The 18,423-nt window shown below is 39.0% G+C and overlaps 1 protein-coding gene across 1 annotated transcript in view; it reads right to left on the bottom strand.

Moving 5' to 3' along the window:
• The window catches only part of e2f4 (E2F transcription factor 4), a 69,491-nt gene that overhangs the window by 30,033 nt on the left and 21,035 nt on the right, over positions 1–18,423 (bottom strand). Inside the window, exons 2-3 of the mRNA XM_039763229.1 lie at positions 1,364–1,473; positions 518–679 (exon numbers count right to left, since the gene is read on the bottom strand). Of these exons, the coding sequence (XP_039619163.1) occupies positions 518–679; positions 1,364–1,473 (272 nt within the window). The remainder of the gene's footprint in view (positions 1–517; positions 680–1,363; positions 1,474–18,423) is intronic.

The following is an 18,423-nucleotide window of genomic DNA, read 5'->3' on the forward strand; positions in this document are numbered from 1 at the left end:
ATTCTGTGATAAAATGTATTTTCAGTTTACTTCTGTTGTCACAAGCATGCCTCAGAAATGTGAAAGTACATTTTCTTAAAATGAAACCTTTGCTACTTCAATGTGGCCATATTTGGTAAGTTTTAAGGCTTTTCTGTACAAAGGGACACCAATACCAATTTGCTCCATTATAAAACGCGATTAAGGAGTAGTACTTAAAAAAAAAAAAAAATTATAAAATGCAATTCACTTTTAAATGCAGTTTCATATGGTAAACTAAGGTCTACCATTATTGTAAAGACATAACTTATATTTGAAAAATGTCAAACAATCCTTTAACACCTGATCTAAATGTTACAGTTTTTAAAACAAAATGTTGCTTTAAGATACACAGATAGTGTTATTTTTTATTTCTACTCTTTTTATTTACTTTTTTAATGAGCAAATTAAATAATCTAAAAGTTGTAAAACTTTCTGTCACTATACTTCACGGGAAACTACCTAGAAGTGGAAGAAATGCAATTTTTTTAAAGGATATCTACTGTTCTGGATGTCATCTGTGACATTCTTGATACTCTGTTGTACCCAAACCCTCTGCTGGTCAAGCTCATGCTCTCGCCTTTCAAGATCTTCTAGCTCTGCCTTCAAATCAATAAGCTTGTCTGCAATTTCCCTGGTGTTACAACCAGGACCAACTCCTCTGAGAAAGAAAAAGAAAAGTTTTCATCAAACATAAACAATAAATTGTACAAGCCTGAAGAAAATTAGCACATCAAATGACTACCTGTATCAGCAGTAAGGCACTGAAGTTGAATGCAAGGAGAAGAAAATGCAACACACCAACAGAATCAATACTCAGTTTAACATTTTCCAACCCGCTGAATCCGAACACAGGGTCACGGGGATCTGCTGGAGCCAATCCCAGCCAACACAGGGCACAAGGCAGGAACCAATCCTGGGCACCGCAGGACACACACAAACACACCCACACACCAAATACACACTAGGGCCAATTTAGAATGGCCAATCCACCTAACCAGCATGTCGTTGGACTGTGGGAGGAAACCGGAGCGCCCGGAGGAAACCCACACAGACACGGGGAGAACATGCAAACTCCACGCAGGGAGGACCTGGGAAGCGAACCCGGGTCTCCTAACTGCGAGGCACCAGCGATACCACTGCGCCACCGTGCCGCCCAAGAGATAGTCAAACCTTCTGAATTTGTTCTGGGTCTTGGGGGTTATAGCCTATCATGAAAGGCTAGAAATATCAGGGCAAAGCAGGAGACCAACAATAGACAAGGTGCCAGACCACCACAGGTAGCATGTGCACGCATACACAACTTTGAAATGTAGGCAAAAAATAAAGCAGAAACACCACTAACTTCCACTGGATGCTGTTTTTGGACTTTTTCTCAATCAGGCCAATTCCCTCCAGAACATTGGTAATGTCGTAGATGCGCCTCTTTTGCCTGACAGCAAGCGTATCTGCTGCCTGAAAGAAAACAAAAAATTAATAGACAGAGTTGCTAAGGCAGTCTAATTTTGAGGGATTAGAATTTTTGTTTCACTAGCAAGGCAATTCTGTAAAAACATTTACAACAAATGTTAATTTAAATCAATCTATAGCACAGAACTAATAAGCAAACACTGGGCACAGCAACTTTGGCTTGAATTAAGACAAACGGACTCAGCAGTTCAATAGTGTACGGAAAGTATTCAGACCCCCTTCAATTTTTCACTCTTTGTTATATTGCAGCCATTTGCTAAAATCATTTAAATTAATTTTTTTCCTCATTAATGTACACACAGCACCCCATATTGACAGACAAAAAAAAGATTTTTTTGAATTTGCTGCAGATTTATTAAAAAAGAAAAACTGAAATATCACATGGTCCTAAGTATTCAGACCCTTTGCTGTGACACTCATATATAGTATTTAACTCAGGTGCTTTCCATTTCTTCTGATCATCCTTGAGATCACCTTCATTTGAGTCCAGCTGTGTTTGATTATACTGATTGGACTTGATTAGGAAAGCCACACACCTGTCTATATAAGACCTTACAGCTCACAATGCATGTCCGAGCAAATGAGAATCATGAGGTCAAAGGAACTGCCTGAAGAGCTCAGAGACAGAATTGTGGCAAGGCACAGATCTGGCCAAGGTTACAAAAAAATTCTGCTGCACTTAAGGTTCCCAAGAGCACAGTGGCCTCCATAATCCTTAAATGGAAGACGGTTGGGACGACCAGAACCCTTCCTAGAGCTGGCCGTCCGGCCAAGCTGAGCTACCAGGGGAGAAGACCCTTGGTGAGAGAGGTAAAAAAGAACCCAAAGAACACTTTAGCTGAGCTCCAGAGATGCAGTCAGGAGATGGGAGAAGGTTGTACAAAGTCAACCATCACTGCAGCCCTCCCCACCAGTCAGGGCTTCATGGCAGAGTGGCCTGTCGGAAGCCTCTCCTCAGTGAAAGACACATGACAGCCCGCATGGAGTTGGCTAAAAGACACCTGAAGGACTCTGAGATGGTGAGAAATAAGATTCTCTGGTCTGATGAGACCAAGATAGAACTTTTTGGCCTTAATTCTAAGCGGTATGTGTGGAGACAACCAGGCACTGCTCATCACTTGTCCAATACAGTCCCCACAGTGAAGCATGGCGGTGGCAGCATCATGCTGTAGGGGTGTTTTTCAGCAGCAGGGACAGGACGACTGGTTGCAATTGAGGGAAAGATGAATGTGGCCAAGTACAGGGATATCCTGGACAAAAACCTTCTCCAGAGTGCTAAGGACCTCAGACTGGGCCGAAGGTTTACCTTCCAACAAGACAATGACCCTAAGCACACAGCTAAAATGATGAAGGAGTGGCTTCACAACAACTCTGTGACTGTTCTTGAATGGCCCAGCCAGAGCACTGACTTAAACCCAATTGAGCATCTCTGGAGAGACCTAAAAATGGCTGTCCACCAACATTTACCATCCAACCTGACAGAACTGGAGAAGATCTGCAAGGAGGAATAATAATAAATCTGCAGCAATTTCAAAAATTATTTTTTTTCTGTCAATATGGGGTGCTGTGTGTACATTAATGAGGGAAAAAAATTATTTAAATGATTTTAGCTAATGGCTGCGATATAACAGAGTGAAAAATTGAAGGGAGTCTGAATACTTTCCGTACCCACTGTAAATCTTTATAAATGTAAAAAGAAAGAGGTTTATTGTAAATTACTCAATCTTTATACCAATATTTATAAATGCATTACCCAAAAGCATTTAAGCAGATCCATTAGCAAGGCCTAAGATTCAGGTGCATTCTGAGACTTGTTTAGTCAATTTAGCATAAAGTGCGATAGAGCTATCTTTCATACATTTTTAAATATGACAAGTTGGTTTTTATTTTTTACTTTTACAGACATGAACATCACATCACTTATACATTTCTATTTCAAGAGCAGGTGAACTGAGCTACTGTGAGTGAGGTTCTTGAAAAATGGCACAGAGCCACAGCCATCCAGCCTATAATCTGACTACACTCACTTCAGTGTCCAAAAGCAAGGAGTATCTGCTTCAGTGTGTTTCACTGTTTTTCTGTCAAAAACAGGTGTTGTATGAGTAAAATAAAAAATCTAAAACAATACAAGTTGAAGTAACCACTCTCATGGTAAAATTAAAACTGTAAACTAATTTGTAGTTGAAGTTGCACAGAATGCCTGCTTTAAGATAGACAAGTTCACAAATTTGCCACTGGGAGTCAAGTTGTTTCAGTGAACAGAGTGTCAGACATGGCTATCATATAAGAGGGTCTGCAATAAGTTAGTTATTTAAAATTTTACGCAGTGCTAAAATAAGCAATGTTATAATATTGCAACATTACTTAAGAGACTACCTGAGAAATATTTTTTTTCTTTTGAATGTTGCTGTTACAGTTACATGTTGGGACAGAAACAAGTGGGTAGTACCAAAAAAAAACTGTGACAAACAGGTACATTTTATAATTGTTAGTGTTTTGAAGGGTTGTATGCAGTATAAGGTTTTTTTTAAAAAAGTGATCAACATAGGGAAAAAAGAATATAGTGCAATAACATATTGTTTTTATAATTAGTTTTTTTCCCTCTTCTCTCTGATACCACTGCAGCCAATTTCATACTGATGCTTTAAGCTAGGAGACACTTCTAACTGAGTCTACATGGTTCAGAAGAAAAGGAAAGCCCTTCATGCTAGTTTTTAATAAGAAAGCCACTTGAATGTTTAGTCAGGCATTTCCATGATCATTTTAGAAACACAACCATATTTGACACAAAAGCAGTATTAGATACTGGAAAATATCAAACAATTAATAATCAAATCCAAGTTAAATCTGGTGCATTTGGAAAGTTTGGTATCATTATTGACTGAAAACATGCCTCACAAAAAAGTGATAATGAAACCTGCAAGAAAGATATACAGCTACAGAAGTAAGAGTTTTTATTTTAGATTTAGGTCAATTCTAATTAAATTTTACATATATTTGTAATTAGCAAGGAATACTCTGAAGAGCACCTGAACCTGGCAGACAAGCCCGTCTGCAGAGGAAGCAGAGCCAGAAGCTGATGGAGGATCGATGCCCATTTCCCTAAAAGAGGTCACTGAGGTAGTTAAGTGACTCTGCAGGCTCTGGAAATTGCTGGGCTGTCATGGCCGACACGCCTATTCAGTGTTGTGTGGTTGTTGGAAGCAGTGACCCTAGAGTGGCAAACTGGGATGGTGGTTCCCCCCAACTCCTTAACTTACCTAGAATAGATTATGCCAAGGAACTGGAAAGGTTCCCAGTCATGAAACCTCAGATCCAGGAGGAGCAAATTGGATTTTGTCCAGACAGCAGAACAGTGGACCAGCTCTTTATCCTTATGAGAATCCTGGAAAGGGCATGGGAGTATACCCAAGTGGCCTTCATGTGTTTTATGGATTTAGGGAAGGCATATGGCCATGTTCCTTAAGGGATTTGGGATTGGGGTGGGGGTTTTGTTGCTGGGAGAGTAAAGGGTTCTTGGGCCCCAATAAAGGGTATTAATTCCCTGTATAAACACAGTGAGAGCTGTACTGGCATACTTGGAAAAATATCAGCAACTGTCTCAGTGGCTGTGGGACTCCACCGGGGCTGGGCTTCATCTACTATCCCAGTTGTTATTTTCATTAACAGGATATCAAGGTGCATTCAGAGATGGGAGGGTGTCCAGTTTGAAGGCCACAGAATGGCATTACTGATTTTACAGATAAAAGGGTCCTGTTGGCTTGATCAGGCTGTGAACTCCAGCACACACTGGGATAGTTTGCAACAGAGTGTGAAGTGGCAGGGATGAGAATCAGCACTTACAATCCTGAGGCCAAGGTCCTCAGTAAGAAAAAGGTGGATTTTCCTCTCTGAGTGGGAGGCAAGTTAGTGTCTCAAGTGGAGAAGTTTAAGCAAGAAGTTCTCAATTTACTGATTAATCAACGTTGCTACCTCACCTGTGATCATTAGCTTTGAGTAAGGACCAAAAGGACAAGATCACGAATACAAACAGCTGAAATGCGCTTATGCCACAGGGTGGCTTGGATCTACGTTAGAGTTAAGGTGAGAAATGCAGACATCCATCAGTGGCTAGCAGTAAAGCCACTGACTCTCCACATTAAGAGGAGTCAACTGAGGTGGTTCAGGCATGTGATACAGATGCTTCCTGGACGCCGGAAGGAGACCACAGGAAAGACTCCTGGCTTGCTGGAAGAGTCCCATAGTACAAGCTGGCAAATGTAGCTGGGGAAATGAATGTATCTGCTTCACTGCTAAGACTGTTACCCTCAGAACCAGTCCCAGATAAGTGGTGTAAAATGAATTAATATATTTGTATTAGTCCTACTCAAACTCCAACCAATTTCACTCTAACCAGGTTCTTAATGAGAAGCCGATTCTTGCTGTTAATTAAACCCATTATTTAATTCTACAGCTTGTTGCTACTCTCATTCTGCTACAGCAGACATTTCCAAAACTGTTGATTTTCTGTTTTTTCTAAGAACACTGACGAAATGTTTTGGTGATCTTAAGGATTAACCTTACTAAGGCCTCCACCCTTCTTTATTTCCAAATATTGTGTGATGGGCACAGGTTAGCTGGTCACATGGCAGCTTGTTTTATGTCTCATTGTTCGGCTGCTAATTAAGGAAAAAGATACAAATAAGTCAAGTTAATTGAAACAAAGGCAATAAAAATTCATTAGCAGCCAAAAAACTGATCACTAATTAAGGAGATGGTTAGAATGAAAACCTGCAGCCACTGCGGCCCTCAAGAGTTCGAGACCCCTGCAATAGACCATTTACCCTACTCGAACAACTAATCAAAGTTTGACGGTCATTAAGGGATTACCGTAGATCCCGGAATAAGAATGACTCGGTATATAAGCCGACCCCCATTTCTACCTACTAAATTACATGTATTTGCAGATGACCGGTATTTAAGCCAACACCCTTCTCCAACCAAAATTTTCTAAATTTCCTTAAAAGTGTCTCTTCAGGTATATTTATCATGTTTATCGGCGAGAATTTGAGACTACCGGCATTTTTGGTGGAAACCAGGAAGTGATTGCGGAGAGGTTTGGTAAAATTAAACCTTTGTGTTGAAACTATATACACAAATATGGTACATCAGCGGGTGGATTTCCGGACACTCGTTATAAATTTGATTAACTTAAATACGCAATACAGTGGACCCGTGACTTACGAACTTAATTTGTTCGCAAGGGCAGGTTGTAACTCAAGTTGGTTGTAAGTCAAGACTATTTTTCCCATAAGAAATAATGAAAATCCCCATAATGCGTTCAGAACCTCCCACTGCAACACTTACTTAACCTTTTCATAATAAAAAAGGGTTGTATAATGTGCATAAGTTACCAAAACACAAATAATTTTTCTAATGTACTAACCAAAAAGTTATAAAAAGTGCCTAGCCTACCAGAAGTAGGCTAGATTAAGCTAGGAGCATGGTGGCACGCATGGTTGCAGCAGCTCAGGGCTCTCCTTTTCAGTGCACTTTTTTTGTTGTTTATGTACTTTTTTTTTTTTGCTTGTTCATATTTCCGGAATCTACAGTAACCCAATATATAAAACATTGCTGTGGTTTATTTTTTCATTTAAACAGTGTAAATGTGCTTTCATTTTAAAACTGTTCTTTTTTCAAAAAACAGTGAAAATTTTTAATTAAACAGTAGGAAATCAGCATGCTAACAATATTAGCTTATACAGGGTGACACAGAAAAATGGGAACTTTTGAAAAACCCAATAAAAATAGAAAAATTCAACAAAAAAAAATTATTCACAGCAATTGAACCACTAAAACTTGCCTTTTAAGAGACAGTAATCCAAATTATCAATGTCTGAAAATTACGTCCTGTAAATGGCGTGCTCCTGTACGTATGCATTCTTCCAATCTGCTGTTGAGGTTCCCCTTTGATCGCTGCAACATCTCAGCTGGGATACCATGAATTTCGTCTTGAATTCTTTATTTCAATTCATTCAGTGTCCTTGGCCGAGTCGTGTAGACCCGACTCTTAAGGTAGCCCCACAAGAAAAAAAATCACAAACGGACAAATCCGGTGATCTTGAGGGCCAGGGAATGTCACTGAATATTGAGATGACACGGTTACTGAACAATTCTCGCACAGCTGCCATTGATTGCCTTGCAATTGATTACTAAATTACTAAATGGCGAGATTGTTTACAGCTCAAGGTCCCTGCTCTGCAGTGCTACCAACTGTACATGGCTGCCACTATGCATTTCAAAAGTTCCCGTTTTTCTGTGTCACCCTGTAGAAGCTTAAGTACTTCCTCCATTTAACAGTGGAATTTTTAATTGAAATTTTCACTATGTTTAAGCAAACATTTCAAATCATAGCCTATAAATAGAACATAAACAAACAAAAGGGTATAAGTTGTAATTTCCTATAAAAATAAAAAATTTTGTATCCCAGACATGGATGGAGAAGCCGATGCTAAAGATTATTAGGTCATCAACTGAGCAAATGCATTTTGTATTTGGGAATTTAACAATTATATTATTAAAGCAATGCTGACAGTTTTTTGCCTCTTCTTTTTGTTTTGTAACAAAAATGAGCACAAATTGCAGACATAATGTTTGTCTTCAAAACAACATTCATTTTTAATGTAACCCTTTATTATTTTTGAATAGATTAACCAACAGTATAGTGCCTTTTATCCCCCATGATATGAATGTCAGAAACACTGGATCTGTAAATAGGGGCAGAAATGATCCACCTCAGAACAATGTTATCCAATAAATTGATTTCCTTAGCTTTGGAAAGCCTGTGTAGGATGATTACAGCTTAATTGGTCCCAAGTGATCCATCCAGATCATGCTGGTGATGGCTATGGGTTGAATAGTGTATTGTAGTGTACGTATTTGTTTATACTCCTGCTCATTTCTCATTTTTGAGATTAACATTTTAATCTTTACTGCCGGGAGAAGTACTGACGTTATCTTTGCAAACGAAAAAGAAGCAGCCAAGGGTGGATGTTTTCTGTGGTGTTAAGAGTTAATTAAAAATACATTTTACTCCTATCTTGTTTGGTTGCTGCTAAGGAGCTGTGCAGGAATTGTTAAAGCTTTTTTCCCTTTTGAAGGGTTTTCTGCACTTTTTTTTTTCGCCACACACAGGAAAAAAAGCAGCTGGGAGTTTGTGTACTTGTTATTTGTATTCAGTCTAGCGTCGATAAAGCAGGGCAATGAGCAGCAGTAGTCAACACCTGCATCTCTGTAAGGAAACAACTACTGATATAGTGACAAACAGATATAAGTAACAGAAACAGAGATTCCTTAGTGGGGGGAAAAAGAAATGCAGTGACTGACTTCAAAGAAATAAAGAGAATGACTCAACAGTACATAAACAGGCAGTCAGTGTTAAGATGCTCATCAGGCAAAAGAGGCTGCAGGAGCAGACATAATCTTAAGAAATGAACAAGCAGCAGATATTCACTAAGCAAGTTCTACATTTAGCAGTTCTTAGCAGTCAAGAAAATAAAGCAGTTAAGAGGAAGACAGTGTAAAGATTCATTAATATGAATGATATGAATATGGGGTACAAATGGCGTGAGTGGAGGGCCTTTAAGTAAAGACTAAGAGGAATACAAAGTTAGGAAAACAATGAGAAAATAAAAGTTAACCTCATAGAAGAACAAACAGCAGGCAGCTGAGGAAGAGCAGACTGCAGGAGTTTTAAGGGGCCAGAAGGTGTACAATAAATTCAGCAGCTCTTTAATTTCTTTTGCTTATTTTTTTAGTAATTTTAATAAAAAAAAAAAAAAAAGTTAAAGCAGCTTTTGTAAACCAAAGTCAAATTTAATAATGAGGCCAGTGCAATGCAATCTTGCTGGATGATGGACATTTTAGAGAACAGCTTGGAGGAGTTAGTCATCTATGAGGGCTACATCTGCAGGAGATTCCAAGCACCTTTAGCTCGCTGAATAGGAGGAGGAGTTGGCTGGCACGTGTTGTAGTACAAAATTGAAGAACCTGGCTGAGGTGTCCTTTGAAGAGATAGTGTGCACACCTAAGGTGATGCAGGGGATGATTCCAGACCAGACAGGTAGAGATAGGCGGGTCAGATCACAAGGTGCAAGATAAAGAGTGCACACTATCTATGAGCAACCCCAGAATTGGAAGTGTCAAACAGTTTTAAGGTCCTTGTGGAGCTGGACAGTGTCTCAGAAGATTCTGAGTAATAGGCAGGCACGAGGAGCCTAAATGGGCCACTTCAAAAATTTTCCATAAAGAGAGAGGTAGTGATAGTTAGGGATTCAATCATTTGGGGCACAAGTCTGCTTCAGAGACAAACAGTCTCACATGATGTGGTGCCTCCCGGGTGCACAGATGGGACACTTCCCCAGAAGGGTCGATAGGCTCTGTGCCAGAGTAGGGGTGGATCAAGTTGTCATTATGTATGTCATTTGTAGGCGGATTGGTGGCTCTGAGGCTAGGGATCGGAAGGTTGCCGGTTCGAATCCCACAAATGCCAAAAGTGATTCCACTCTGTTGGGCCATTGAGCAAGGCCCTTAACCTGCAATTGCTGAGCGCTTGGAGTAGTGAGAAAAGCGCTATATAAATGCAAAGAATTATTATTATTATTATTTTGTTTCAACACAGACAAGGGAAGTCTGTTAGTTCTGTGATGCAATTTAAAGACTTAGGTGCCAGGCTGAGATGCAGAACTGACAAGGGAATCTTCTTTGATGTTCTGCCTGAGCCATGCGCTAGTACAGGTGGCTCAGATCTTGGTGTAGGGTAGAAGGGTACAGGTTTATGGAGCACTTAGACATTTGGAACAGATGGGACCTTTGCTGCTGCAATAGGATATATCTGAACTAGGGGGGGCACCAATGTGTTGGGGAAGTTTATGAGTTAGGTTAGTCAAGGACTAGGGTATGGGGAGGTAGCGAGTTTAGGACAGGCCAGAGTTAGAACTATACATGGAAGAATAAACAATAGTGTGAAAAAAAAAAGCATAGTAATGTAAATACCAACCCAATGTAAAAGTAAAACAAATAATACATTAAAAAATAGCATGCCTTAATGGTATAAGTATCAAAAATACAAAAGTTGTAGTTTATGTACAGGAGCATAATTATGATATTATAGCAATAACAGAAACCAAACTAAATAATAAAGATGGGGATGAGTATGACATAGAGGGATAAACATTTTATTAGGAAGGATAGACGGAACAAAAAAGGAGGTGGGGTTGCGGTTTATGTCAAACAGAATTTAAACACAAGTCCTCTTCTGTTGGACAATTAGCTCTGTCTTAGTGAAGACATGTGGCTTTGGCTGGAAAGCATTAGGGAAAGAGGTCTTATTTTATTACTGTGTTATAGACCGCCCAATGTAAACTGTGTAACGCACATCTTTTTAGTAATATTATAAAGGCAGGTTTACAGGGGTATATTATAGTCATGGGGGACTTTAACTACCTAAAGAGTTTTTAGAAGTAACCAGTGACTGTTTATTACCACAGTATGTTTAAAGCACCAGTGCCGGATGAAGCCACTCTGGATTTAATATTTTGTAATAATCAGAACTTAGTACACAGAAGTGACTGAACCATTACGGTCAAGTAAGCTAGGTCTTCTTATATAATACGCTATCGTGGCTGTCCATTTGTCTGTCCAGGATTTAAAATCACCTGTAGCTCGCAAACCGTTTGACATATTGACCGGAAATGTTCTGCACATATACTATGTGACGTCTACTTTCCGCTTTCGGGGTTAGGATTTACCTCCAAGATTATTCCTCTTTTTATTTTTATTTTATTTTATTGTAGAATCCACTCACTGCAGTGGCCACCAGGGGTGGCCGTGCGGCACATGTGTATGGACGTTGTTCTCATCCCTACCACCTTCGCCATCACTTCCCCTAACTCTTCATATCTTAAATCAGTCTTGAGGCAGATTGAAGACTTAAGTGCCAGCTTAAGTGAAAAATTAAGGAAAACGTACTGAGTAATTACAACACAAACACGGACTTAATCAGTTTTAATGTGAAAAGATGCCGACGAAAGAAGAGAAGAAGTGGGCAGCTAGGATGGAGAAAAGAAGAGCTGCTCAGGAAGCAGCAAGCGCATCAACCTTGTAGCAAACAAATGTTAAACATACAGAGAAAGAGTACAAAAACTAGGAATGCTCAAGTCAAGTGTATCCATTTACTGGTGATAATATAATTCTCTGTGTTCAAAAAAAGTGCAGATACAAAGTCTAAAACTGCAAAAGGATTTTACATATGGAGACAGTTGAGAAGCAGTGGAACCAGTTTAAAAATGTTGTACATGTAATGAAGGACAGGGTCATACCTAAATTTGGAATTAGTAGGGAAATTTTTAAACAAACTCTTCAGTGGGTTAATAAAGAGTTAAAAAAGGAAGCTGCAAAGGAAAAAACAGCTGTATAAGGCAAATAAGACTAATAACTCCATTGTGAATCATAGGGCATACGAGAACATGAGGACAGCCATTAACAAGGATATTAGGGATGCTACAAGACAGAGGAATATAGCACATCAGGTAAAATATGACCCAAATTGATTATTCCAGTATTTTAGTAGTAAAAGAACAGTCAAGGAAGAGGTTAAGTGCATCAGAAATAGTAATACAGAATTAAAAAATACAGACAGTGAAATTGGGGTTACTCTAAACTTGCCTTTTTCTGAGGTCTTCACAAGTTAGGGAGTAAATAACCTACCAGCAATAAAAGGAACTACTAAAGAGGTACTGAGGGATTTAGAAATTGTGGAGGGAGAAGTACTGCTTAGATTAAATAGGCTGAAATCAAACAAATCTCCAGGACCAGATAATATTTACCCTCAAGTTCTTAAGGGGGTTAGCATGTACATATACTTTTAGGAAGTCACTGAGCACTGGGGAAATTTAGAAGAACTAGAAAATTTCAAATATTATCCAGTTATATAAAAAGGGTGATTGGGCAGATCCAAACAACTATAGGCCAGTTAGCTTAATATGTAGAAAAATTAAGTTAATAAGTAGAAAAATTAATGGAAGTAATTATTAAGGATAATATTGAGCAGCATATGGCAGACTGAGCAGCACATGGCAAAAACTGAACAGTCCAGCATAGGCTCAAAAGAAGGAGGTTGTGTTTTACCAACATGCTGGGATTCTATGATTCTATGATTAAAGTGAAGCATATGTTGATATTAATGTGGACTTTCATAAAGAATTTGGTAAGGTGCCACATGAGAAGTTGGGTATCAAACTAAATGAAGTGGGACATTGGGGATTTGTTTGTAGAGGGGTGCAAAATTGGCTCAGGCACAGGAAGCAGAGGGTTATGGTGAGAGGAGCCTTATCAGAATTGGCTTATGTTAAGAATGGTGTTCCACCGGGGTCAGTGCTAGGGGTGCCGGTATTTTTAATCTCTTCCTCTCTATATTACTTTCAGATGCCCTAAAAAATGTGTTTGAATAAACAGCAACAAATTGAAATCACACTAATGGCCGGGTCAGGAAGCAGTCGCATGGTTGCAATCAAATTTAACAGAAAACATGGAATGAACATCACACACGAAACAAAAATCATCTTAGGGAACATATCACAGACGCCATTACAAGCATAACTCCAGCTGTGCTAATACAGTGGTGTGAAAAACTATTTGCCTACTTCCTGATTTCTTATTCTTTTGCATGTTTGTCACACAAAATGTTTCTGATCATCAAACACATTTAACCATTAGTCAAATATAACACAAGTAAACACAAAATGCAGTTTTTAAATGATGGTTTTTATTATTTAGGGAGAAAAAAAAAATCCAAACCTACATGGCCCTGTGTGAAAAAGTAATTGCCCCCTGAACCTAATAACTGGTTGGGCCACCCTTAGCAGCAATAACTGCAATCAAGCGTTTGCGATAACTTGAAATGAGTCTTTTACAGCGCTCTGGAGGAATTTTGGCCCACTCATCTTTGCAGAATTATTGTAATTCAGCTTTATTTGAGGGTTTTCTAGCATGAACCGCCTTTTTAAGGTCATGCCATAGCATCTCAATTGGCTTCAGGTCAGGACTTTGACTAGTCCACTCCAAAGTCTTCATTTTGTTTTTCTTCAGCCATTCAGAGGTGGATTTCTGGTGTGTTTTGGGTCATTGTCCTGTTGCAGCACCCAAGATCGCTTCAGCTTGAGTTGACGAACAGATGGCGGGACATTTTCCTTCAGGATGTTTTGGTAGACAGTAGAATTCATGGTTCCATCTATCACAGCAAGCCTTCCAGGTCCTGAAGCAGCAAAACAACCCCAGACCATCACAATACCACCACCATATTTTACTGTTGATATGATGTTCTTTTTCTGAAATGCTGTGTTCCTTTTACACCAGATGTAATGGGACATTTGCCTTCCAAAAAGTTCAACTTTTGTCTCATCAGTCCACAAGGTATTTTCCCAAAAGTCTTGGCAATCATTGAGATGTTTCTTAGCAAAATTGAGACGAGCCCTAATGCTCTTTTTGCTTAACAGTGGTTTGCGTCTTGGAAATCTGCCATGCAGGCCGTTTTTGCCCAGTCCCTTTCTTATGGTGGAGTCGTGAACACTGATCTTAATTGAGGCAAGTGAGGCCTGCAGTTCTTTAGACGTTGTCCTGAGGTCTTTTGTGACCTCTGGGAGGAGTCGTCTCTGCGCTCTTGGGGTAATTTTGGTCGGCTGGCCACTCCTGGGAAGGTTCACCACTGTTCCATGTTTTTGCCATTTGTGGATAATGGCTCTCACTGTGGTTCGCTGGAGTCCCAAAGCTTTAGAAATGGCTTTATAACCTTTACCAGACTGATAGATCTCAATTACTTCTGTTCTCATTTGTTCCTGAATTTCTTTGGATCTTGGCATGATGTCTAGCTTTTGAGGTGCTTTTGGTCTACTTCTCTGTGTCAGGCAGCTCCTATTTAAGTGATTTCTTGATTGAAACAGGTGTGGCAGTAATCAGGCCTGGGGGTGGCTATGGAAATTGAACTCAGGTGTGATACACCACAGTTAGGTTATTTTTAACAAGGGGCAATTACTTTTCACACAGGTTTGGATTTTTTTCTCCCTAAATAATAAAAACCATCATTTAAAAACAGCATTTTGTGTTTACTTGTGTTATATTTGACTAATGGTTAAATGTGTTTGATGATCAGAAACATTTTGTGTGACAAACATGCAAAAGAATAAGAAATCAGGAAGGGGGCAAATAGTTTTTCACACCACTGTGTGTGTGTATATTATATATATATATATATATATATATATATCTATCTATATCTCAGTGATGCAACAGTTCACACGTGATCCGAAGATCCGAGAAAAAAAAGTTCCACTGTATTGTGCACGTCTGTCTCTCGCACACTGAACTGCAATTAAACTTCTCTCACGCACCATCTCTCTCGTGCACTAACTCAACCTCTCTGGTGCATTTTCGCTCGACTTTTGTCCGGTTAGCTGCTTTATACATGTGGTCATGGCCAGCGGTAATAGAGGAGCTCGGCAAACCTCTGGCATCATTTACTTAAAACTGATCCGATCCGTGAGGTTTTTGATCCGCTGCACCACTAAAATATATTAGGGGTGGGACTCGATTAAAAAAAATAATCTAATTAGAGGCTTTGTAATTAATTAATCTTGATTAATCTTATGTAATCGCACAAGAAAATTTGCCCCAAAGCGCAAATGTTTTTTTAATTTAAAAGGGTTTTAGTGGGCGACATGAATATTGTAAACTCAAGCTCTTTTAATTTCTGGAAAAAAAATGCATTTAAACTGCATTTCAATTCAAAACAGAAACAAAAATATCATCCCTGGCTAAAATTGGGCAGACTTAAAAATAAAGTGGTATTTTAAGTACTTTAAGTACATTTTCAGAATGGTATTGTCTTTAAATAATAATAACAAAAATTTCAACATAAACTGCAGTTTTTCTTCTTAAACAAAATAAGGCAGAAACATAAAAGGTAATTTGACCAGCTTCACCTTTAAACTCTGAGTAACCTTAGCCAAAATTATTTTGTACATTAGGCTAAAACAGTGTGATCATTGAATATTTTGTAATTAGATGTAATTAGAATTACTAACGGTCACGGAAGTCCAATGATCCCCAGTAAGAGCCACAAAGTCCGCTTTCTGTAATGCATCTAATTTTGCTTGCTTTTCAGTGTCATAAAGGTGTTGAATTTTACTAGTCTTTTGGCACGGCAGTTGGAAAGTTGGATCACCTGACGCTAACTGTAGCACATTTTCTAACCCCCTATCTTCCACCACTGTTAGTGGTCTACAGTCCAAAGCAATCCATTTTGCGAGAGAATTTGTAAGTTTGACCGATGTTGACTTACTAATTTTGGTCCTGAAGGCAGTCATTTCATCAGGTTTGGGCTGCCGACACCTTTTGTTGGTACTCAAACTTGTTCTGCTAGTGCTAACAGCACACACAGTTTCTGTGCTTGCTGTAACATGTTTTGCATTTAGATGGTACCGTAAGGTTGAAGTGCTTCGGTGGTATGCAAACTCCTTTTTGCAGTTTGCACAAAACCACGCTTTTATCAAGGATTCCGTCAGGTAGTCTTTTGAAATGAAATTTGCCTCCAATCAGACCTAGCAACACGCTTTCTTCAGACTCTTACATTTTTGTAGCTCTGATGTGTGCATCAATGTAATCGATGTACCAGGAAATCATGCATTGACAAAAGTTCCCCTTTGCTTGGAATGCAAAGTGTGATTAAATGCGTTATTTTTTTTAACGCGTTATGGAGTACATGCATCAAAGCTTCTCAGCTGTGCTTGTGCTAAGAAAAGGAAACATTTTAAAAATAACGTAACATGATTGTCAATGTAATAGTTTTGTGACCGTTATGAGTGTTGCGGTCATCAAGGATTTGATTATTATTATTTCTTTCAATCAGGTTCGTATTTGGAGGATGTGTTGTTTTCAAGTTATATTCTGTGTTTGTCAACCGTTTTAAAGATAACAGGTTTTATTCATCGAAGTGTTCACCACCCAAATCGGTACTTGTGAATGTAAGATGTTCAACAGGCATTTTCGATATTAAGTCGTGGATTTGCCTGCGAATATTTAGCGGTAGCATGTGTGTGAACTTAATTTAATCTTTTCCAGTCCTGCAAAGTCAGTTGACGTGAGCTGCTCGGAGTACATGCATCGACGCTTCTCAGCTGTGCTCGTGCTTTATTTAATGTTAGCTAAGACCCGTCACTTAAAAATTTATTGCTACAGCAATTTTAAATCCGTTACAAAGTGATCCAAAGTCTCATTTATACCTTGTGTCTTCTCATTAAACTTGTATCTCGCGAATACCATATTTGTCTTAGGCATGACAAATGGCAGCAGAAGCGTGTCTAGAAACTTAATTTAAACTTATGGTTCACACCGTGCTTTGTTTCCGCAGTAGTAGCTGCACTTATGAAAATGCTTGTATGCGTCACTCGCTTCATAATCTTTTGCTGCCTTCTCAATTGTGAAATGCGTTTTTTGTTCAGCGCTCTTTGGAGCTCTTCCTTGTTCTCTACGTACTTACGTAGGAGGCGTGATGATGTGACACGCAACTCCGCCTCCCACGGCCATAGACCTGCAGTCTATTACAGTATATGGACGAAAATAGGTTCCAGTTATGACCATTACGCGTAGAATTTCGAAATGAACCCTGCCCAACTTTTGTAAGTAAGGTGTAAGGAATGAGTCTGCCAAATTTCAGCCTTCTACCTACACGAAAAGTGAGTGAGTGAGTGAGTGAGTGCTTTGCCTTTTATTAGTACAGATATCCAGTAAAACTACAGTTCACCAAAAACAAATAAAGTAAATACAAATAAGTAAATAACTAAAAAATCTATAAAAATGACTCATACGAAAGCCAATAAATAAAATATGTCTTCAGTTTAGATTTAAAACTATAAATTGAGGGAGTAGCTCCAATTTCATAAGGTAGACTGTTCCAAAGACTCAGGGCCAGTGCTCCAAAAGCACAGTCACCTGTAACTTTCCAATGTGCCTGTGGAATGCATAATAACTGATCTGAGGACCTGTGACCCCTTGATGGTTGATATGGGGTAAGAAGCACCCATGCAGTGCCTTATACACAAATAAAAAAAAATCTTAAAATTCATACTATACTGTACTGGAAGACGGTGCAGGGAACCTAAAACATGTTGAGATATGTTCTCCTTTTTTGGTACCAGTTAACACCCTTGCAGTCACTTTCAGAACCAAGTGGAGGTGAGACAAAGACGATTGAGAGACACCAGCATAAAGAGAATTGCAGTAATCCAGGCGTGGGGGGACAAAAGTATGGATAAGCTTCTGCAAGTCATTATATGACAAAAAAAATGCTTGACTTTAGTAAGCCACAAGTTGAAAAAAGCAGCTGTATACAACATCATTTATTTGTTTGTCAAACTTAAGTTCAGAGTCAAAAATTACACCTAGATTTCATACATGTGACCTAACATATGTAGTCAAAGGTCCCAGATTATTTGCAATTATATTGGTAAGATTTGGAGGGCCCGAAAAGAATAACTTCTGTCTTGGATTCATTTAGTTGGAGAAAATCTGATGCCATTCAGCATTTAATATGCTCAAGGCATTGAAAACGGCAAGTTATTGATACATTGCCACCAGATTTTAAAGGACGATAGATCCGAGTGTCTTCAGCATAGCAGTGATAATTAATGTTACAGTTTCTTAGGTTTCTACAAAGTAGCAACTTGTACAAAGAAAAAAGAACAGGTCCCAAAATGGATCCTTGTGGAACCCTACACGTAACAGGAGCCATAGAGGACAATGAGTTGTCAAACTTAACAGCAAATGTCCTACTTTTCAGTTAAGGTGAAAACCACCCAAAGGCTGTATTCATAATTCCCACTTCATGATCAAGCAGATCAATGA

The sequence above is a fragment of the Polypterus senegalus genome, chromosome 9 (assembly GCF_016835505.1).
Source record: "Polypterus senegalus isolate Bchr_013 chromosome 9, ASM1683550v1, whole genome shotgun sequence".
NCBI lineage: Eukaryota > Metazoa > Chordata > Cladistia > Polypteriformes > Polypteridae > Polypterus > Polypterus senegalus.